Below are 23,718 nucleotides of genomic sequence, written 5' to 3' on the forward strand. Positions count from 1 at the left end.
CTCTGAGCCTTGATTTTCTTACCCTGCGAATGGGGATGAGCCCGCTGCCTTGGAAATGTTGGAAGGTCAAAGGTCCTACAAGCCCCAGAGCTGCAGAGAAGCAGGGTGTTTCCTGCACGAGACCCGGGATGCGTTCCTTCTCCTGGTCAGGATCTGGGTCTCGGGTGTTTACCTTTTTACTTGTGGTCCTACCTCAAGCCGGGTCTCCTCCAACAAATAGAGGGGGAGCCCTCTGGGTACCCTGCTTTGGAGAAAGGACCCAGCTGGCTCCCTGTCTCGGTGGGCAGAAGACCCTCCCACCATTTAGAAAGCCAGAGTAAACCTGGAACGCAGGACCAGGGGTCAACGTGGGACATTTGGAGGATATGGTGGTCAAGGAGGAGGAAAATTGGCCTCAAGAGAAAAGTAGAGACATGTGATGCTTTCTTTTTTTTTTTTTTTTAATTTTTATTTTTATTTTTTTTTTCATGTGATGCTTTCTTTTGTGTCCTTGAAGTTCTAAATCATGATCAGCATAAGCTTATAATATATCCATTATTTGCTCTACAAGTGTGTGTCGACCACCTACCCTGTGCCTGACACCATTCTAGGGCTGGGAACCTGGGAGTGAGCAAAAGACACATAAAGCTTTGCCCTCGTGGGATGTACATTGTAGGGGTGTGTGAGAATTGCTGTGGAAAATATTGAATTATGACAATGAAATAGGGAGTAAGGAGAGCCAGGAGGGGTTTGCAGTTTTAAGTAGGGTATCAGGGAAGATGCCATCGAGGTAGGTGAGGGGTGAGCTGTGCACATATCCTGGGCAAGCGCTCAGCTGGACGAGTATTCCAGGGGCAGCAAGGCAGCCAAGGTGCAGAGCAAAAGCGGGATAAGTCAGGGAGCAAAGGGGGTCACATTGATAGGATGCACTGGCGCTGAGCCCCGGGGGTCTGGCAGCACTGAGGAAGCAGGGGTGGGAGGAGGAACCAGCAAGAGACCAGGGTTTGTTCAAGGAGATGGGAGGCCGGTTGGCTGTGTCAACGGCAGTGGCTGGGTCATGGAAGAGGAAGACTGAGAATGACCTGACCGAGCTATGGGTGCTCATGGGGACCCTGACTAGAGAGGTGATTATCAAGAAGTAGGGGTTAAGGGATCTCAGGGTGGCTCAGCGGTTTAGCGTCTGCCTTTGGCCCAGGGCGCGATCCTGGAGTCCCAGGATCGGGTCCCACATCGGGCTCCTGGCATGCGCCTGCTTCTCCCTCCTCCAGTGTCTCTGCCTCTCTCTCTATGTCTATCATAAATAAATAAATCTTAAAAAAAAAAAAAAGTAGGGGTTAAGAAAATGGGTTAGAGATGGGGAGGGTAGTACAAGTCCTCTATGTATTACAGGGGTTTCGCTGTGAAGGGGACAGACCTGGTATTTGGGGAAGTGAGGTCAAAACGGGAGCCTCTATAACATGTTGTGCATCGATGGAGTGGTGCAGGGAGGGGTAGGCTCGATGAGCAACAGCCTTGAGTAGATGAGAAGGCTTGGCCTTGGCTCAGGTCCCCAACGGCTCACCCACAAACACAGAGGGGGATTCTGGGTTTGTAGCCATGCATCCAGGATGATACCTTATTGTGCAATGTAGGTGTGAGTTTCTCCAGCCACTTTCAGCCATCATGGTGCAGGTGCAGATGCAGAGCTACAGAACTGAATTTAACTGGGCCTGAGGTTTCTCTCAGTGATGGCACTAGAGGGAGAGGGAGAGGGAGGAGGGGAAAGGGGAGGGAGGGAGGGAGGGAGGGAGTCCAGACAGTGACATTCCCTGCCACTGAGCCAGGTCAGTACAGCGGTGAGGACCCAAGGCAATGATGGATACTGAAGGCTGGTGGGTCAGTGGACTTAAGGGTCCTAGGGAGTCGGTGAGTTGCTGGAGTCCTGGCACCAGAAGGAGTGAGAAGGAAAGGGGAGTGTCCAGGAGTGGGCATTTGAAATCCAGGGCAGAGGGTGCAGTAGGTGGCAGTGAAAGGCTGGGCTTGAGTGTGGAGGTCCTGGACAGAGGAGGGATCCAGAGGAGAGGGGCAGTGGAGCTGGTTGGCAGGGTACAGGACCAGCATTACTGACACGGACATCACCAAGAATGGAAAGGCAGGTGCCCGAAAAGGTGGCAGCAATTCGGGAGAAGAGTTTTCAAGGAGTAGGGACTGAGGCAGGCGTGGGTGACTGAGGACTCTACAGGTGACTGCAAGGACAGGGTGCCTTGTCTGATGAGGTGTTAATTGAGCTACCCTCATTGTACAGCTAACGATAGCATCACCTGCAGTGGCAGGGCAAGGGCGGCCAGGCTAGCCTGGAAAACCCCCGAGGGCAGTGCACCTCTTTGGGTCATGTAGGGCAGGGAGGGGAGGAATTAGGCACTCCAACTCTTGCATACTCCCATAAGCATCCTGGAGTGGACTTCCCCAGGAGCAGGCCCCGTGGACTGGGCACACAGTGTGGACCCAACTGGCCTCCAGCAGGGTGTCCTTCGGAGGCTCCTCCATGTGAAGTAGGTAGGTTCCTACTGTAGGAGTGTCCAAGGACCAGAGGAATACCTTACAAATGGTAGAATTTCTGTTCCCAGAGCAGCCACCAGGGAGATAATTCTGGAAAAAGGGGGCCCTCCTGGTGTCTCTGACCTCCCTGCAGGGATGGCTGTGCTCTCGACATGCAGAGCAGAGAGAGACATGCCCTGACTCTGGGCCCTGCCCTTCTGGCTCCTGCTCCTGGAATCCGTCGGGCCCGACCATGCTTGAATGTCCACATTTGCAGGGGCTTTCAAACAGTTGTTTGTTGTGAGGCAGTGTGGAAAACATGACTACTTGTGACATTGGATGCATTCCTTAAACTCTCTGTGTCCTCCGATGTTCCCTGGAAGAACGCAAACACCTGGCAGGGTCCTGGGGTCTGCTGGCTGAGGAGGGACATTTTAATCCCACGGCCACCAAACCCGCTACCAGATGCCCACAAACACAGCTGAGGTGCAGACTCCAGAGGAGGGGCCAGCTGTGGACAGCTCTAAGTAAGGCTGGGGTTAGATGTGTTTATAGAGCAGTCTTTTTAAAAATATAAACTCTCTCTTGACATAGCTTTATGGGAAGTCTTTCTGCTAGAGCACGTTTGCTTGTTTTTATTTAACCTGATGACTATTTTAAATAGAAGCCAAAAGAAAAAAAAAAGCCCTCAGAGAATGTCCCCATCTTTCTGTCTGCGGTGGTGTTTTGATGTTCCTGGGAGAGGAAAATTGTTAAGAATCTTGGAAAGAGAAAACTTGAGAAAGTGGAGGATAATGTTGCTTTTCAGTTGCTGAGATCATTTTTTTAGGATCTGGGAGATGATGGTTGACTCTTAGAAGAAAATGCCTCATGATGATTGTGCAGTTGTGCTCTCCTTTGCCCCTCCATTAGCAACAACTAGGAAGAAAGATGGATGGTTAGATGGATGGATGGATGGATGATAGGGCAAGCCAGTGAGTTTCCTCTTCTTTAGATGAGTAACCAAGAACATATATGCTCTGTTTTACAACACTTTTGGGTTATCATATTTAAATTTATACCCCCCCCCGACTCCCACACATACATTTCAGGAGTGCCTGCCCTCCAGTGGATTCCAAGTCCATAAAGGCACATCCTGAAAGTTGTCCTCACTCTGTCTTGGGGAGAAGGGAGGATTATAGCCCTATACTATAGGAGAGAAGACTGCTGGAGTACAGAGTTGGGAGGTGCTTGGTGGTGGCTGAGCTGTGCCCCAGTCCTTCCCTACCCACCTCTGGTTCCCTGTTGGTGCAGGCCATCACTAACAGGCTGTTGGGTGATTAAGATATATTTCTCCCTATGGAATGAGATTTAGGACTCCAAATCTCATTGACAATTAGCCTTTTGTAGAAGAGATTGGGGTGTTACTAAGTAGGAAAGGTTGGCCCTTCCTAATGTTAGTGGATGGTCTGGTGGATCATGATAAGGCTTCAAAGCAGTGTTCACAACTCTGGCTGCATACTGGAATCACTTGGGGGGCTCAGACAAACACTGATGCACAAGCCTCCCCCAAAGTTCAGCTGAATGGGGAGGGGCTTGGGGGCTGGCCTTCTTATAAGCCCCCACCTGACTGCTGCCCCACTGAGCCTAACAGCCATGACCACTGGTGAGGCATGTCTGTCTCCTTCCACCACCCCCGATGGCCACCTGCCTTGAGCTCCACTTGGATAGAATGTAGGGACATTGTAAAGAGCAGATACATTTAATAAAAATATTTTTCCCCATAAATTCTTGTTATTAGGTCAAATGAAGCACCAGTGAGGGTGAAAATAACTTGCTCTGGTCCTTTTCGGTGTTGTCAGGCACTCGAAGCTCCTAGGTTTTGTCTAAGATGCAAAGGGTCCTTACCAAGAGCTGTGCAGCCATGCAGATGTAAAGAGTGGGGTGCAAGTCTTCAGACTGGCATGACTTCTCTCACTCACGGTGTTTTCCTTCTCTTTCTCTTCATGTTTTTCCTTCATGCTGCCTTCCCTGTTCACTGTTCCCTCACCCCCCTTCTATCCCATTCCTTCATTTCTTCCTGCCCTTTGAACCCTCTCCCCTGCTGTCTTCACTCGTAGGAGGAAGCGCTCAATGGTGGACCACCCATGAAAGGCTTAACTGAAGAAGTGAGTTTAAGGGGAACTGTGGGATGGTTGCACATGGGGGACTCATTTTATTAAAGATGCGATTTATTTTTAATTACACAAGTACTCCATGCGTACATTCTTACAGTACACAAGAATTCTAACATTAGCGATAAATTCTCCCTTAGTTGCTGCCTCATGGATTGGGGAGTTACCTTCATCTCGTTTTTTAATGCGTTTTATCAACATATACATTACATAGGACTTATAGAAATACATTATTTCAAGATCATAAATCATAGTCAGTGAATATATTGTCCAATAACCTACATCTTTCACCTTGCTGTATGCCCTAGGGATTCTTCGAGCCTTGGGCACCCACTGTGTTCTGTTTAATGGTTTCACAGTGGTCCACAGCACAGAGGTCCCATAGTTTAATACTCACCTGCTGAGGAGGATTCAGGGAACGTCTAAATTTTCCCCTGGAAACGTAAGATACTTCAATGAGTGTTATTGAACATGCCTCCTCCTGCCCATATAAAAGTGTTTATTTAAGTAGATGCTGAGAAGTAGAATCAGTTTTAATAGCAATTGCCAAGCTGTTCTCTAAAATGTTTCGTCATTCACACCACCACTGGTGCATTGGGACCGATCATCTCTTGGGATCTTACTTTGCATTTTCTTGATGCCCGGGTGAAGGTGTGTCCTTTTTAATCTGATTACCAGTAATTTTTTTAATGAGTTAAAATTTTATTTTACTTTTAAAACAACTGGAAAAATGGAGGTAAACAGGCAACAAAGGGAGAAAGTTGCCATAATTCATAACAAAAACTAATGTCACTTCTGGGTAATATGTTTTCTTTCTATGCCTTTTACAAAGTTGAATGTCTCACAGGCGTGTAATTTCTAACTTCCTTGTAAATTTATTTAGTGTGATCTCCTAGAAATCGTTAGGTGGTTTTGGGCATCAAGTACAATTGTTTAAATCTGCCCGTTTTCTGCCAATCGCTATTGGTTAAAGAGTGAAGTATAGTCAGAGCTAATATTTTGTTCATTCAAGACCTATTCTAGGCTCTAGGGATAAACTCAAGAACAGAATGGACCATAAGCCCTTCCAGCCACTCCCCCAGTCCTTCTTTGTAAGTGGAGAAAGTCAGAGGACAGACCAGGAAGGAAACAGGGTGTGTTATACAGCTGAGTGGGACAGGAGACGAGGTACTGCCAGGCTGTCCTGGGTGGCTTCCTGAGACTTTTGAGCAAAGACTTGAAGGCGAGAGAATGAGGCCACGTGGGAACCAGTGAGCAGGCAAAGGGAATGTCGAGGCCTGGCTCTGGTGTGGGAGTGTCCCCTGCTTTGAGGAACAGCTTGGGCCAGTCTGGCTGGAGCAAATGGAGCAAGGGGGGCGTGTCGTGGTTGAGCCAGACCTGTAGGGCTTTCACCTCCCCAATGAGGTCTCTGGCCTTTCCCCTAGTGAGATGGGGTGATGCTAAAGTGTTTTGAGTAGAGGACAGGCATGATGTGATTGGTGAAATAGGATCACTCAGGATGCAGTGTGGAGAAGAGGTGATGGCAAAGAGCTGGCAGTGGAGAGTGCTCAGGAAAGAAAGCACAGAGACCAGGAGGCCATTCGGCTGGTCCAGGCAAGAGGCCATGGTGGCTCGAGCAGTGGGATCACCATGTGGGTGGTAAGAAGTGGTCAGGTTCTGGTTATACCTGAAAGGTACAAATAGGGGCGCCTGGGGGGCTCAACCGTGGAGTGTCTGCCTTTGGCCCAGGGTGTGATCCTGGAGACCCGGGATTGAGTCCCACGTCGGGCTCCCTGCATGGAGCCTGCTTCTCCCTCTGCCTCTCTCTCTGTGTCTTTCAGGAATAAATAAATACAATCTTAAAAAAAAAAAAAAGGTACAAATCACATGTTTTTCTGATGAATGGATTTTAGCCTGAGTACATAGAGGCATAGACTTGGCAGAAATGAGATACGTAGGAGGCCCTGAAAGAGTAGCTTTGGGAAGCAAAGGTCAAGCGCTCAGTTTTGGAATGTGGAGGGTTCACGATAGTGTTAACGTCTCGGTGGAGATGCTGATCAAGCAGGTAGATGCGCAAAGGTGACGTTTAGAGGACAGGAGTGACCTGGAGACTCATGTGTGTCCATAGTGGCGTGTGGATGGCCTTGTTAGCCCAGGAATGAGGAGCTTGGTGAAGAGGGCCCAATATTGAGCCCTGCGAGGCTGAGGAGATGAGCAGGAGCCGACAAAGCACCAAAGTGTGTCCACGTTAACTCATGTGCTCCTCACTAAACTCTGTGAAGGTGCAGTTATTGTTGCCAGCTCACGAGGGGGGGGAAACTAAGGCACAGAGAGGTTGAATAAGCTGCCCAAGGGTAGCTTGCACACCACAGCAAGCATGTGGCCAATCTGCGGTCTGAACCAGGTGGTCTTACTCCAGGAGCCAGACACGTACCCTTTGTGCTGTTGGTAGTGTCTGTCAATTATTATAGGTTGGGGAGGTGGAGTCTTAGGGATAAAGTGGCTCGTCCAAGGTCGAAGAGTAAGTGATAGGGTGGGAATAGGAGCTCAAGATTCACTGCTTCAGGAACTCAAGCTCCTAATCACTACATTAAACTGCCTCTAGAACTGGGAGGTTTTTGTTGTTGTTGTTGTTGTTGTTTTTTAAGATAGGAGCAAAAAGCCTTTTGTCCTCCCAAACCTCAGCATTTGGGCAGCGTCTCCTGCCCCTCGCACACAAGGCTTTCCTGGAGCACCATGCAGAGGGACAGTGGGCTGCCAGCCAGGCTCTGCTCCCACCTCCCCTTCTTGTTTCTCCTCTCCTGCTCAGTGAGCCCGTGTGCCCAGTGTAAAGGAATCTGTTCCTGAAGTTGAGAAACCCAGTGTTGAGGCTGGCAGGGTTCTGCTCCTGGCTGCTGTGTGCCTCAGCTCCACGAGGCCCTGAGGAAGCCATGTCCCCTTTCTGGGTCTTGCAAGAAAGCAGTGGCTTCCACTTGACCCTCACACTGCTCCCTGGGTTGTCTGGCCGCCTAGTTCATTCGGAAGTCCTGGATGGATAAGATGACTTTTTAAAGGATTCTTCACTTTGTTTTTGTTTGTTTGTTTGTTTGTTTTTAATAATTTTTTTTAATTTATTTATTCAGAGAGAGAGAGAGAGACTGAGAGGCAGAGACACAGGCAGAGGGAGAAACGGGCTCCATGCAGGGAGCCTGACGCAGGACTCGATCCTGGGTCTCCAGGATCAGACCACGGGCTGCAGGCGGCACTAAACCACTGCGCCACCGGGGGTGCCCCAGATTCTTCACTTTGAAATAAATTCAGATGTAAATACAAATGGCAATAATAGTACAAAGAATTCCTGCATATCCTTTACCCAGAGTATCCAGTTTAATAGTTGGATATTTTACCACCTTTGTTTTCCAGCTCTCCCTTCTTTTAGAATGCTAGAGAGAAAGATTCTATCAAGAGATGTTTTGATGTGAGAGTAAAGTTGCAGACTCCCCTTTATTCCTAAATATTTCAGTGTGTATTTTCTAAGAACCAGGACATTCTCTTACGTAGTCACAGTATAGGAAATAAACATTGAAACAATATTATTTAATCTATGGACTTGATATGTCACCAGTTTTTCCAATAATAACCTTTATACCAAAAAAAAAAAAAAAAAGCTATGTTCCTCAAGAGTTAAACATAGAATTACCACGTGATCCAGCAATTCTACTTCTAGATATACATCCCAAATAATTTTAGCAAGTACGTAAACAGATATTTCTACACCCATATTCGTAGCAGCATTATTCACAATAGCCAAAAGGAGGAAACAACCCAAGTGTCCATCAGTAGACAACTAGAAAAATCAAATGTGGTCTATCCATACATGAAATAGTATTGAGGCTTAAGAAAAAAAAGAAATCCTATGACATGCGCACCGTGGATGGATCTTAAGGACTTTATGCTCAGTGAAATTGACCAGATACAAAAGGATGGATAATGTGTGATTCCGCTTCCATGAGACACTTAGACTAGTGAAGTTCACATAGAGTGAAAGCAGGATAGAGAAGTGGGTAGTAGGGTCGGGGAGGACGGGGCCGAGGGGTTAGTGTTTGATAGAGACAGAGTTTCAGTTTGGGAATTATAAAAAAGTCCTGGAGACGGATGTTAGTGGCAGCTACACAATAATGTGAATGGACCTAATGCTGCTGAAATATACTCTTAAAAGTGAGCAGAATGGTACATTCTATGTTCTGTGTATTTTACTATAATAAAAGAAATTATGGTTCACTGTCTAATCCAAGATCACACATTACATTTAGTATCCAACACTTTTATTGGCTCTTTGAGTTAAAAGCTTTTTATGCCTTTACTCATTCTGCCGCTTTTTGGCTGTGCAACCCCGGGGAAGTTATCAGCCAAGCCATGCCTCCATATTTGCAAAGTGGGCATAATAAATGTGCGTAGGTCTTTATGAAGAGTAAGTGTTAATATATGTAATACGTTAGGTGTGAATAAAGTCTTTATATATATATTCTGACAAATTCATTCTTGTTATACACGCTGCAAGTAGCCTCTCACTTGGCTTTAATTTTGTTCACGATTTCTTTTGTCATGCAGAAGCTTTAGATTTCAGTGTAGTTTAAAGCGCATACCTTGGCATTTAATCAGCTTGGAATGTGCCATTGACAGATAGTGTGGGGCAGACATCGAGGTTAATTTTTCCTCACTTTCCTCTGGTTCTCTCAGCCCCAGCGTTTATTGATGATCTTCCCTTTCCCCTGATTTGAAACACTGTTCTTATCATTATATAATCTATAACCTCAGTTCCCCACTGCACATCTCTTTATGGATGCAGTTTTGTCAATTATATCTTTGTCTCATCCTGCACTGAGTCAACTTGCTGGCTGGGCTCTAGCCTGGTCATATCAGGATATCAGGAAGTGCAACCCCTGGGTGGGGGTGGGGGGTTCGTACCATTGAAAAGTGGGGTGGTTTATCTTTAGCAGCCCAGCCTCCCCACTCTGTGTTTTTCCTCCCTCAGTGCTTAGTGGATTCCTCTGTCTTTCTCCAGGTCTGCTCCCAAACTATTTTCCCTCCTGGGATGCAAATGACAGAACTGATTTTAATATATATATTTTTTTACATTGTGAAATTATTTATCTTTTAAAGATTTTTTATTTTATTTTAAGTAATCTCTACATCCAACATGGGGCTTGAACTTACAACCCCGAGATCAAGAGCCACCTGCTTCACCAACTGAGCCAGCCAGGGGACCCTACTGTGAAATAATTTATATGTGTTGATAAGAGCAAAAGATAGAATAAGCACCTGTTTTGAGTATAGAACAAACATCTGTACTCCCCTGTTTATGAAATCTTAACCCTGTGCCATCTGTGTTTCAGGTTTTTTAAAATAAGAAATAAATTGTAGCAGCCATGGTGGAGGCCTCACACCGCTCTCATGAATTCAATGTTTGTCGTTTCCATATATACAAATTTCCCCCTCTGCCTGCCTCTTTGTTCCATGGTGTCCAGTGACCTTGTCAGGAGAACACCACCTCCTCCCCCACAGGACCTGCTCCTAGCTATAAACCAGTTTACCTCGAAGGAGAAACTCTCTAGCATTGGACTCAGCCCTGGAGGGTGGGACAGATGAGAGCGTTCTCCAGGTGGGGGCCCTTCTCTCCATTCTGGAATCACCTCATACAGTTAAGGGCAGGTTCAGGGAAGGTCTGTGTCTGGAGATTTTTCTAGGTGGTGGCTCAGAAAAGGTGAAGGGGAGGCAGGAGGTGAGGGCTGAGGCCTAAAAGCAATCCCAGCCGAGGTGGGGAGGAACTTTGGAATGGGGGAAGGGAGTCCCAAGGGGCTTTAGGGTGGAGGAAGGAGCCCTCCTCCTCCCCGAGGTGATGGGCACCAGGCAGCCAGCAGCAGGCCAGAGAAGTTCCCTGGGACTGCTGCTTGTCAGGGGTTGGAGGTGGGAGCCTAGGAAGCCCAGTGGGAAGTGCTTTGTGTGACAAGTGCAGAGATTCCTGCTTACTTCCTGCCCTGGTGGTCAGGAAAGCCTTGCACAGCTACACCACAGTCCCTTCTCCAGTGACAGTGTCCAGCCCTGACCAGGTCTCTGGGAGGGTCTCTGCAGAGTCTCGGTCTCGCTTGCTCTCCACTCCCATGGACCCCTCTGCTGGCTGCGTCTGTGCCGTGCTCTCAGATCCATGCCTTCATTTCCGTGTCTGCCTCCACTGGCCGTGGAAACCTGGATGCTGGACTCTAGCCTCCTGACCTGCTCCCCACCCCAACCCCGCCGGGCGAGGAAGCCTTCCCCAACACAGCTCTCATGACGCCCTCCCCTGGCAAGGTCACCCCCTTCTTCTGACCCTGTCTACAGGAAAAGTCTCTGAGTGCCTGGGCCAGAGAGTTGTGTTTGCTGCAATCTGCCTGTGAGCTGGCGGGGTTCTGTTGCCTGTGTCCACACCCAAGCTCCTACTTTTCTGGGAAACCCCGCTTGGCCATTGAATTCCCTGCACCCACTCCCCAACCCCTTGCCAAGGGCACACTCCTCCTCCTCTCAGCCTTGCCCTCCATCTGGCATCACTGTCTTTGGACACCTCACCTCTCCCAGGAAGGGAGGTGCTTGTTGCAGCTCCCGTACCAAAAGCTCCAGGAAATGGCTCCTGGCTGGCAGATACTGAGTGGAGGTGACTTTGACAAAGCAGAACCATCTCACAGGAGCTTGGATCTGCTCTTGGAAAGCCTAACGAGGGGGCAAGGTTCCAGCTGGCGGTGCGTGCGACCTCAGCCTTCTCTCTGCTTGCTTGTGGAGAGGAGCCATTGAGGCTTCCTGCCCTGCCTTGCTGCCCCCCTTGCTATGCCCACCCACGAGCCTCTGTTCTGTGAGGTGTCACATGGGTGCTCTGCAGCTGGGGATAAAATGCTTGGGACACGCAGAAGGGGGGGGAAGCCTTTCTCTGCAGGGCTCTGCTAGGATGGGATGGAGGGTGCATGATCCCAGCCAGTAGTCGCTGTGTGCCTTGGCCATCCCCCACCCTGTGAGCCAGGCCTCAGCAAGGAAAGGAGAAACCACTGAAAGGATATAAAGCAGAGGGGTTGTTTTTATAGTAGTTTAATAGCCAGTTGTCGTGTCTCCTTATTCTTCTCCAATCTGTGGACACTTCCTAGGTCTGCTCTTCCATGACCTTGGCCTGAGGAATGCTGGTTACTTATTTTATAGAAAGTTTATGTATTTGGGTTGCTCCTGATTAAATTGAGGTTGTGCATTTTTGGCAGGAACACCCCAGAAGCGATGTGCCCTTTTCAGCATGTCATCCCGGGGAGTCCATAAGATTGATATGTTTCGCGATGACCAGTGTTCTCCCCCATGTCTCGGTTAAGGCGGCATCTGATGGATTTGTCACCTGCCTTCATATAATCAATTAATATATTTATTATAATTATTAATACAATTCATAAATATCTTGGGGGGAGATGCTTTGAGATGGCAAATATCCAGACAGAGGGCATTTAATCCAGGCAGTTCGTTACCCAAATGATAAAGGTGCTGAGAAGCAAAATAAGCCAGAGACCAGCAAGCACAGAAGGCCAATCCCACCACCAGGCCACCACCCAAAGGAAGGGATGGTGTTGCCAGAGCCCGGGGGTCAGGGTCATGCATGAGAAGGCCTATCTAGTGAGGTCTGGAGCCGTGAAGGAGACCCAGTCATGGTCGGTAGTGCCACCTGAGGTGTAGAGAAAGAGGAGAACCGCCTTGGCTCTTCCCTTCTTCCTGGCTCCCAGTGGCGCAGCAGGAAGCCAACTGACATAGGAGCCAGGAATTGCAGTCTGCAGGGCTCAGCTCCTCCGCAGCTCCCAACAGGGATGGGCCAGACGTGGCTACGAGGGCACACTTGCCTGGGACCGCTGCCCCTGCCGTTTCCCTCAAGCTGTGCCATCCAATACGACAGCCACTACTCATGTGTCTCAAGCGCTTGAAATGTGGCTGGTCCAATCTGACACGTGGTCAAAGTAGATTTTAAAAACCTGATATGGAAAGAAGAATATAAAAGATCTCATTAATGTTTTAGGGGTGCCTGGGTGGCTCAGTCGGTTAAGCATCCAGCTCTTGATTTTGGCTCTGGTCATGATCCCAGGGTTATGGCATGGAGCCCTGTGTGGGTCTCCACACTCAGCAGGGAATCTGCTTAAGATTCTCTATCTCCCTCCACCCCTCTCCAACCCCTCACCACTCTCTGTGTCTCTCAAATAAATAAATAAATAAATCTTTTAAAAAATAATGCTTTATATTGATTACCTATTGAAGTGATCATATTTTGGATATACTGAGATAAATAAAATATCTTATTAAATTTAAGTGAACCTTTTCCTTTTTAAAACCTGGCTGCTAGAGCATTTAAAAATACACCTGTGGCTCCTGTTTGTGGCTCCCATACTGTTTCATTCAGAGGGCACTGCCCGAGAGTATACCTGCACCGGCCTGTGTCAGCAGTGCTATAACATATGTCATGCCCTTGACCCAGAGTCAGGAGAGCGTGACCAGCTAAGGTTGTACAACACCATGAATGCACTGGCCTCAAGCCATCCACACTCACTCTCAGTTTTGATCAAATAGCGTCAGAGATATTGGGCACCTCTGTTCTTCATGTATCACCCTGGACGTAGGTCAAGGTCAGTGTTCAACATTAGCCAAAGGGGCTAGCTAACGTTTAACACAATAATAAAAACACCGCCATGTGGGATCCCTGGGTGGTGCAGCGGTTTGGCGCCTGCCTTTGGCCCAGGGCGCGATCCTGGAGACCCGGGATCGAATCCCACGTCGGGCTCCCGGTGCATGGAGCCTGCTTCTCCCTCTGCCTGTGTCTCTGCCTCTCTCTCTCTCTCTCTCTGTGACTATCATAAATAAATAAAAATTAAAAAAAAAAAAAACACCACCATGTAGCTAGATGGGACCTTACAGAGGAAAAGCTGTACTGTTGCTACTACTTCCTATCTCTGCAGTGTTTTTTAAAGATTTTATTTATTCAGAGAGAGAGGCAGAGACACAGGTAGAGGGAGAATCAGGTTCCCTGTGAGGAGGATCACACCCTGAGCCAAAGGCAGATGCAGAGCCACCCAGGTGCTCTTCTACAGTGTTTTTATAAGTTTATAGAAGTCCTTCACTTCTACCTTGTGGTCACTCAGTCTTACTAGCCCCATTTTGTAGTTGACCAAGTGAAGCCTGGGAAATCCATGCACCCTCAAACTTCCAGTTCCTCACTAGGGAAACTTGTCAAAACGCAGAAGCTCCACATCTGATTCAGAGGGTGGAGCCCAGGGACGCCTGTGCAGCAGATTTAGGGGGAATTTCATGCAAGTGGTCATCAGACCATACTTTGCAGTACCCTGGATCCCTGAGCTCTTGGGGAGTGAGTGCTGGAACTGGGCGGGAGCCAGGCTTCTGATGGCCAGTCTGGGACTCTTCCCTGGTGCCACGATGTCCTGTCACTCTGCAGAGCCATTGTTTCCTGGAGCTGGGTATATGGGAAAATGCACATGAATATGCCTCGGTTCCAAGTCTAGTCTCGACACTGTGGAGGGCAAGTGTGGCCAAAGCCAGGTCAGGCCATTAGATGCAGTACTGCTTGTTCCAAACACAGTCACCCTATGTCGTGTGTAGTTGGCTCTGGAATGGAGCTGGGTCTTGATCACTCTGGTGGGCTTATATGAAGGGAAGTAACTTTGCCTTCCCCAAGTATACACCAAAGGGGTCACCTCAAGGTGGAATTTGGAGAAGATTTTAAAAGTGGACCAAAGTGGACCTGCTGGTAGGGAACGGTTTGCCTTTGACAGTGGTCAAGTATGATTTTATCTTGGCTCTACTGCAGAAGGGGAGGGCTGTATCTGGAAGGCCCTGACAGGATGAGGATGAGCCTATGTGTCCAGCCATCACTGACCACTCCTTTCTCTCCTGCAGTGGACAGCAGACTGCAGTGAGCAGCTGGACAGCAGCTGTTCCTTCTCCCGAGGGCGAGCGCCCCCACAGCAGGTAGGGAACCAGCTCTGTCCTCTTTCTGGGGTTGTCCCATGTCTTGTCTATTTGGGTTCCTGGGCTGGCTCATGATGGCTGACCTGAGCAGTGGTGATGTGGAGAGATCAGGAAATAGGAGAGGAGAGGGTGCAATCTACTCTCTGGAAAGTTCTCTCCAAACTCCCAGCCCATAGTGAAGCACCCCCTCCTCAAAACACATAGATTCATGAGATTTTTTTTTTCATCATTTGATGGTTTTTGCATCAACATCTGCAAATAACTGCTTATCCATTAAGGGGACAGTGGACAAATGATACGTGGAGTAGTATACGATAGTGGCATGATTGAACTTGGAGGTTCATACTCAGCGTTGGTGATGGATCCCACGAACAGTGGGAGTCCTAGGATTGGGTGCAGGCGGGGCACTGGAGATCACTTCTGCTCCAGGTTTGCAGAAGACCCAGAGGGGCAGAATGTGGGGGTGAGGCGTCAGCGCCCTGTCCATCCCCCCGACCCTCAACAGCCATCTAGGAAAATAGATGGCTTCCTAGACCTGGTGGGAGCCCACTGCTCCTCTCAGCCTGCTGCTTGCCTGTAAGATCCCAAGGGGACACCCGCACAGGTGCAGGGCATGTGGCTGGGAGGGAAGAGGCAGCTGCTCTGGTGACCCTCAGGCCCCCGTACACCCTCAAGGCGTCCAGCTGTTTTTGCTGATACCTTATTCCTGCCTGTGGGAGACCAGGGATTGGAGGCTAAAAAAAAAACATCCATCCCTAACCGTCAGCCCACTGTGCCTGAGCCTTTATGGGCTTCCAATTTCAGAGCAGCTGCATTCACATATTACCCTGAGCCCACTTTCTTGTGTCTGACTTCAGTCCCATGGAACCAGTTACATCAACTCATGTCTATTCTGTCCTAAGTGAAGATGGTCAGTGGCCTCAGTTCTAGGTCTTTCTGAGGCTGCAGGGCTTTGTACACCATGGTGTGGGGGGATAGCTGCTCTCTCACACTACAAGATGTTTGTGTGTGTTTCGTTGTTTCTTGGGTAGGAGGGCATAACAAGAACCCTGGGGTGGGGTTGTGGCAGGAGAGGAGGCAGGAGACCCAGGTTCTCCTATTTGCTCTGCCACAAACTTGGTAGAAATTCTTTTTGCCTCAGCTTTCTCCTATGAAAATCAGGAAACTTGATGGTTTCTCCATGCTGCTTTGTAACTGAAGTCCATGGAGGTGTAATGACCTGACCCAGCTGCGCCTTGAACCCTGATCTCTCACCTGCCCCTCCCCCATTGGGCCATTTATCTTGCTTTACTGTAGGAACCTACCTACCTACTCTAGGTAGGTGTCCTTCCATGGAGGGCTTCTGTGCCTACCATTAGACTGCCACTGCAGTCTAATGCACTGTCAGGGACCCTGTGTTATCTCCCTGAGTACCTCCAGCCATGGCTTGTAATTGTCTGCCAATTACCCTGGATTTCCAACTTTAACTCTCAGTGGCAAAAGTGGTATCTTGGATCTGGGGACTCAAGAACCAGACAGAGGGTTCCAGGGAAGGGTTGAAATTCTTGGGTAGGGGACATAAGTGGCTGATAAATGAGACCAAAAAACTATCAGTAGGTGTCTGGTTCTGGAATTTTCCAGAATCTTCCTTTTTTTCTCTCCCCTTTATTAACTTTTCTCGGCCCCCTCTTCCCACCCATTCCCTCTGATCTCATTCTCCTGTCACTCCCAACAGGATTCCTGGGGGCTAAGAACAACTTGTGCTCCCACCTGCCCCTCATCTGCCTCCCTCATCCCAAGCCGTCCATGCTGTCCTTTCATGGCCAGGTTCATGCCCCTGGAGGATGGTGGGTGGGGAGTTGGCCAGACCATAGGCTGACGGAACAGGGCTGGGGACCTGTGGTATGGAGCCCCAACTGACCCCCAATCCCTACTTCAGGAGGCAGCTGAGGTTAGACAAGATGAATGTAACTGAATTTAAGGAAGAAATCATAAAAAGCTCATATTTGATCCTTTCTTGGCACGTGGAACTGAGACATAGATTCATTATGGGGGAAGAGCCCCAGGAAGGTGGAGATGGGGTCTGGATAATATAAACCTGCCTCGGGGCTCCTGGGTGGCTCAGTCAGTTGAGCACCAACTCTTGATTTTGGTTCAGGTCATGATCTCAGGGTCCGCACTGAGCATGGAGCCTGCTTGGGATTCTCTTTCTCCCTCTCCCTCTGCCCCTTTCTCCCCACTTACTCTTGTTTCCCCCCTCTCTTAAAAAATAATTGAAATTAAAATTAAAGATAAACATATAAACCTGCCTCTCTTCCCTGATGTGCCCAGGGGACAAGGCCTTTTGGGGAGGGGTGTCCTGCAAGTCACAAGGCCTTAGGCATGCCCACTGTCCTCATGTGGAGTCCATCTGATCAGCTCAGAGGAAGGAAGGGAGAGACATCTGTTTATAAGAAGCAGAAGAGCAACCCCGGCACCCAGTGACAACCATGGTCTTAGCCTCCTGTGCCTGCTGCCTTGGGGGTTGTAGAGCCCACGGTGTCCACGAGCAGAGATACACTGTAGTAGAAGGCAGGGCCTAATTTTTTGACATTAGTGATTCAGTTAATTGGGGTACAAACAGGAGAGTGGTGTAAACAACATGAGAATTTCTTTCTCTCTCACCACCAGCCTGGGTGGCTGTGCAGGGTTGGCATGACTGCCCAGCAGTGTTGGGATCATTTGCTTCCTTCTCATTGCTCTGCCCCCTCTGGAGTGCTGCTTTTATCCCCGTGGCCCACGCTGGCTCAGGTCCCTGTCCCTGCTCCTGCCAGTGGGAACCCCACCCTGAGCCCAGGGAGCACTGGACTTTCCCTCATGAGGTAGCTGTCTTCTGGTGCCCTCTGGTGGAGGGATCAAAGCTGGTCAGCATCCCGTAGATGACTGCGCGACAAGGAAAGCCCTTACCCACACTGTCCTAAGTAGCTCCCAGATGGAGGGGGGACCAGGGAGCTGTGAAGAGTGCATTTGCTGGGTACGTGGGTACATCCTTCAAGGCTTCCTTCATCCTGGTCCACCAGGTGTAGGCCCTGGCGCTTAGGAACATGACCAGCCTTGTGAGCCCACCCACTGTTCTTGTTGCACTCTCCTATTCGGGCTGACACTCCCACACAAATTCATGTTGCAGTCAAGCTCTATTCCACTTACATTTGACTATCCCCTCAACCAACTGGTCAACTTCAAGATGAGTGCTAGGGGGGCTGCCTCTGTATCCCTGACCACCCCCAATCTAGAGCTTTGCACACAATAGTCACCCAGTTAAGTAAAACTCTTGAGACTGCACTGCGTTGGCTGAGGTCCAGTCCACATAATTAGTCCCTGGTGGGCCCTATTCCTCTGGCCACCAATTCTGCTGAGTGAGCTTTTTGAGGCTATGGGATGGTGGAACAGCTCTACTACCCCACATTCACCCAGTGGGGGAGGATTTCAGGGAGAACTAAAGGTAGAATGGAACTGGAGGGGCTGGCTGAGCTGGCATTCCCCCTTAGCCACGTGAGCCCAGGAAAGGGGGGCCAGCAGGAGGATACTGAGGTTCTGCATTCTGCCCTGGGAGTTCTGTGTGGCCAGTCACAAACCATGCTTTGAATGAGTAGTCCAGGTCCAGGCACCATTTGGACATCAGCCACACACTGGGATTATTTATTTTGTTATTTCAACTAATACAGGGAGAGGGAGAAGGGGATAACCTTTGCTTTCTCTGAGTCCTTTCAGAGGCACAGAGTGAGGATAACTGCGGGCAGGCTGAGTCCCATGAGATGGGAGGAAGGAGCTCGGAGGAAAATGGGCTCTCCACCTGCCCACAGTTGGGATTCAGCCGTATTGGGGACTCTCTGGCATCCTGGCAGCCTCTTTCTAAAAGAGCTCATCCATCACCTAGTCACTTAGGTAGGAAGTTGCAGTAGTTCCCAGCTTTTCACAGTAGTAGGGGAATCATTGTGGAGATGATTTACAGGAAAGTAGCTAATAGGGGAGACTGCAATCTGGTGCATTTAGAACATGTCTCAAGGTGCCAGCATGGGATTTAGCATTCGGGGAAGAGAGCCAAAGGCATATGAAAGATTGTATGAGGTCAGGAGCTAACAGCTCTTCTCTGTCTGCACAGAAGTGCCAAGCAAAAATATTAATGTGCACAACAGCAGTGGAGCCTCTGAGCAGTGGCTCAGCAGTTGAGCTTCTGCCTTTGGCCCAGGGTGTGATCCTGGGGTCCTGGGATTGAGTCCTGCATTGGGCTCCCTGCAGGGAGCCTGCTTCTCCCTCTGCCTGTGTCTCTGCCTCTCTCTGTGTCTCTCATGAATAAATACATAAAATCTTTTTTTAAAAACTCATTAGTACAAATGATATCTTAGTAGAAATACCTAGATTTTTACTTAACCTCTGTGGATATTTAAGAAATGTCATGTTCATGGCGCTGCTCTCTATTTATTGAGTATTTCTTGTAAGTGTGGCAGACACAGATGAACTGGAGTCTTTGGGCTCACTACCTGTTTTTAGAGTAGAGGCTAGTTAACATAGAACAGGCTAAAGGCACCCAGGTAAGTCCCCCAAAGAGACCTCCTGACCACAGATACTACAATCATTCCAAAGAGTGGTTCTGTTCATCTCTGTGGGTAGAGAGATGCTTTGCAGGACAAGAGAGCTGATCTGTGCCCTCAGAAATAGTCAGGATGCTTGACCAGATGGAGGGGAAGAGAGGAGAAATGGTGTTCACAAGGCTTGAACTGAAGTTGGGTATAATATTGGGGTGTTAGGGCAGCAGATGAGAGCACACCTGGAGTGGGTGGTTTGCATTGGGAGCTATAGGTGGGAATGAGGATGGTAGATACAGAGGTATCTGTGCACCCTGGTGAGATGCTGGAACTGCTGTCCATCCCCACCCCTGCTGGTGTACCTTGTGTACCTTCTATTGTCTCTGGTTCCATCCAGGTAAAGCCTGTCCCCTGGCATCAATTAGGATTGCCCAGGTAATGCCACAGCAATAAAGAGCCTTGAACCTCGGTAACTTTAAACAACCCATTCAGGATCCAGCTTGATGGGAAGCAGTTGCCATTCTCACTAGTCACCACGACAGAGGGAAAAGGACCCCTGAAGGATCTTGCATGGGCAAGTCACCACTCCAATCCAGATATGATACACATCACTTCCCCTCTTCGCTTGTTGCCCAGAACTCACATGGTCCCACCCAACCACAAGCGGTGGTCACATGGTCCCACCCAACCACAAGCACACTAAAAAATATAATCCCACTATGTACCTGGAATTCAGGAGACCAGAACTATTTGGTGACTGGCTAGAATAACTATTACATGTGCCACCTCTAGGAGAAGCCCCCCAGAAACTGGAGCTGACCTCTTTCTCCCACATCAGATCTGGAGCTAAGCAGGTATCCTGTGAACCCTAAAACATCATGGGCTCTCAGAATGACAAGGATCTCAGTGGTCACCCCATCCAACCCCCCCACCCTGCAGTGCAGGAACCTCTGCACGTGGCTGTGGAGCTGCTGGCCATTTCCAGTAATGGGAAGCTCACTGCTTTAAAAGGCATCTCAGAACATTGTTAGGCAGCTCCATTGATTAGAACATCTTTCTTTGATTTGGCCCCAAACCACCTTGTCCTAACTCCAGTTGATGGTGTTCGTTTTATTCCCTTTGTTCATGACTGTTGGGTCCCTCTCACAGCAGGGCAGCACGGCCGATCTGCATTTTAAACTAAAAGTCCTCATTCCTACAGCTGTTTCCCTTTGTCACAGTTAAGTTGGCTTGATCCTCTGTTTATTTATCAGTTTCGTCAGATCCAGTCAGCACATCATCATGGAGGGCAGCTTGCTGGGAAGTGGGAAGGGAAGGGGGATGGTGAAGGTGATGCACACAGTCTTTGTTTCCATAAAAGTTAGAGAGAAGACAGGCACTTACACCGCAGCGCTGAGATGCCTGGGACACGACCTGATGGTTCATAGGTCCTGTCCCACCCTGAGTTCCCTCCTGGGAGCACTGTAACTATGGACTATGAGTCCTCCTAATAAGCTTCCCTGAGCTGAACACGGTCCTGTTGGCATGATCTGGTTCTGCAAACTCTGGTGCTCCAGCACATGAGCCTCTATTTTCCAGAAGATAATACCCATCCCTGTCCTCAAGGTGCCTTCTGGTTCCAGCTCACCTGGAGGAACCAGGATATAATATTTAAAACAGTGTCGATGGCTGATTTGCAGGGGAACAGTCAGCAGTGATCTGTGGAGCCCCTGCTGTAAGTAGTATGAACCATGTGGCCTGGTCTCTGTCCTCAGAGAACCTGGAATCTGCCTAGAGAAGTGAGACTTTCTCTCATGGGAAAACAATAGTCCAGAGCAGTATGTGAACACAGAGAGCAGTGGGGCATTTGCTGGGGAGCTTGCAGCTGGCAGAGGAGGTCAGATGCGCAGGCGTTGGGGCAGGAATCACCATGCTGTCATGGGAACAGTGCCTGACTGAGAGCCAGGAGATATGGGTTCTAGCTTCTGTCCCTCTGACTTATGGTTCAGTCATGGGGCAGACTGCAGTAGCCTGTCTCCCTAAAAAAAAAAACCAAGATGATCTAGACTTAAGGCCATCAAAATATTTTGTTAAAAATACAGACCTCGATTTCTGCTTTGAGGAAGATGGAATAGATATTCTTTTCTTTTCTTTTCTTTTCTTTTCTTTTAATTCCTCCTGCTAAGTGGAATCCTGGACATTCTGAAAAAAAAAAAAAAAACAAGCATAAGATTCTGAAAGGTAGAGATGAGAAGGCAGACCAGCTAGGCCTTTGGGGACCTGAGCAAGGTCACAGTGGTGACTTCCCTGGGTTTTCTCTTTGCCTTTAATATCCCAGACTTGGAGCTGAAGAAAGAGGTAATGAGGAAATGGTAGTGGACACAGATTTTTAAAGTCCCAATAAAAGTCTATTCTCTCAGGGACGTCTGGGTGGTTCAGTCAGTTAAGCATCTGCCTTCGGCTCAGGTCATGACCTCAGGGTCCTGGGATCGAGCCCCACGTTGGGCTTCCTGCTCTCCCTCTGCCCCTCCCCTCTTCTTGTGCTCTCTCTCTCTCTCTCAAATAAGTAAACACAATCTTTTTTTTTTTTTTTTAAAAGAAGTCTATTCTCTCTAAGCAAAGATCCAGGCAAAGGGCAACCTATCAAGATAGAAAAGTTTTAGATGATAACTGCTTTACTCCAACCAAATAGCACAGAAGAAAGTGTGGCTCTACCCTCACCCACACCAGCAAATACCCAGTGAGAGTCTAGACTGCCAGTCTCACAGGCTTGTAATGAGCCCTCCTGCCCTTCCTGGGGTGGTGTCAGGGAAGGCCTGGCAGGAACCTGGAACTTTCATCCCTGCCAGCTTGTAAGAAGGATCCCTAGCCACGCCGTGGTGTTATTGGAGACCATGTGGGGGCCTCAACTTCCACCCCCAGTCAGCACCCCTTCCCTCCCTGCTGCGTTGCGTCAGAGGAAATTCTAATAGTAAGTTGGGATTTCCACCGTGCCCAGTGGTAATGAGGCCATCCCCACGTAGGGTCACTGGGGACTCTGTGGTGTCCTGGAACTCTCACTTCCATGGAGCCATAACAAGTGCACCCTGGATGTCTACCTCTATTGGCAGTAATGGGGCTGTGTCCCCTCCTGCCTTTCCCTGCCAGAGCGTTATCACAAAAAGACAGTTAAACAGAAACTTTAAATACGATTCAAGGTCTCATGACATAACATGAAAGTGTCCTCATTGTAATTTAAGAAAATAATTTGTCACACTAAGAACCAGAAATATTTCAAACTAATTGGAAAAAAGACCATCAGTAGATGTTAATGTTGAGATGATGAGAAGTTGAACCTTATCAAAATTAAAAACTTTGCTCTGGGAAAATCCCGGTTTAGAGGATGAAGAGACAAATAACAGGGGGAGAAAATTTTGCAAAACATGTATCTGACAAAAGACTAGTATCCAGAATATATAAAGAACTTCCCAGACTCAGCATTTAGAACAATACAATTAGAAGATGTATAAATGACATGAAGAGACATTTTTCCCTGAGGAGGGAGGATGTACAGAGGCAAATAAGCATGCAAAAAAGATGTTCAGCATGATTAACTGTAAGGGTAATGCCGATTAAAGCCACAGTGAGAGATTTCACACCTATCAAAATAGCTAATTAAAAAAAATAATGATGACACTGAATGCTGGTAAAAATACAGAGAGGATGGATCGCTCGTACGTAGCTGGTAGGAGTGAAAAGTGGTATAGCCATTCAGGAGAACAGTTTGGCAGTTTCTGAAAAAACCAAACCTGCAAATACCATATGATCCAGCAGTTTTACTCCTGAGTGTTTATCCCAGAGAAATGAAAACTTATGTTCACACAAAAACCTGTACTCAAATGTTTATAGCATCTTCATTTATAATAGCCCAGAACTGGAAACAACCCAGATGTCCTTCCACAGGTGAACAGTTAAAACAAGCTGTGGCTGTCAGCAGTAAAAAGGAATCGGCTCCTGACACACGCAGTAACCCGAGTGAATCTACAGGGAACCAAGCCGAGTGAAAAAAGCCAGTCCCCTAAAGTTACATACTCTGATTCCATAAATAGGACATCCTTGAAATGACAAGATGATAGGAACGGGGAATCGGTTAGCAGTTCCTGAGATTAGGAAAAGGAGGGGCAGAATGAAGTGGGTTTGGTACAAAAAAGCAACAGGTGCAAACCTTGTGCTGATGGGAATGTTCTGCATCTTGACTCCATCAGTGTCGATATCCTAGTTTGAATATTGAAACTGTAATTTTGCAAGTTTTCCCCTGGGGGGAAACTGAGTAAAGAGATGAGGATCTCTGTGTTCTTTCTTACAGCTGATCTGAATCTACAATGATCTAATATAAAAGTTAATTTTTTTTTAAAGAACAGAACCTTTTTTTTTTTTTCATCAGAAACTTTCAGTGAAATCCCATGCAGAAAAGCAAAAGCGGCAAAACTGCTTGGTGAGGCAGGGGAAGGGGGAGCCCACCTGCTGTCTGTCCCTCCCACTCCATCTACCTCATTGCCCTGGGAGCACGTCTGTAGAAC

At 48.3% G+C, this 23,718-nt stretch overlaps 1 protein-coding gene across 10 annotated transcripts in view; it reads left to right on the top strand.

Moving 5' to 3' along the window:
• Window positions 1–23,718, top strand: part of CTIF (cap binding complex dependent translation initiation factor) — a 284,428-nt gene that overhangs the window by 73,439 nt on the left and 187,271 nt on the right. For 7 of the 10 annotated variants that reach the window (XM_041761953.1, XM_041761893.1, XM_041761927.1 and 4 more), the window contains exons 3-4: window positions 4,596–4,643; window positions 14,565–14,636. The exons of 1 other annotated variant lie outside the window; for it this stretch is intronic. In XM_041761953.1, coding sequence (XP_041617887.1) covers window positions 4,596–4,643; window positions 14,565–14,636 — 120 coding nt within the window. The remainder of the gene's footprint in view (window positions 1–4,595; window positions 4,644–14,564; window positions 14,637–23,718) is intronic. 2 more of the 10 variants (XM_041761937.1, XM_041761928.1) reach the window with 1 other exon arrangement.

The sequence above is a fragment of the Vulpes lagopus genome, chromosome 1 (assembly GCF_018345385.1).
Source record: "Vulpes lagopus strain Blue_001 chromosome 1, ASM1834538v1, whole genome shotgun sequence".
NCBI classification, from domain to species: Eukaryota; Metazoa; Chordata; class Mammalia; order Carnivora; family Canidae; genus Vulpes; species Vulpes lagopus.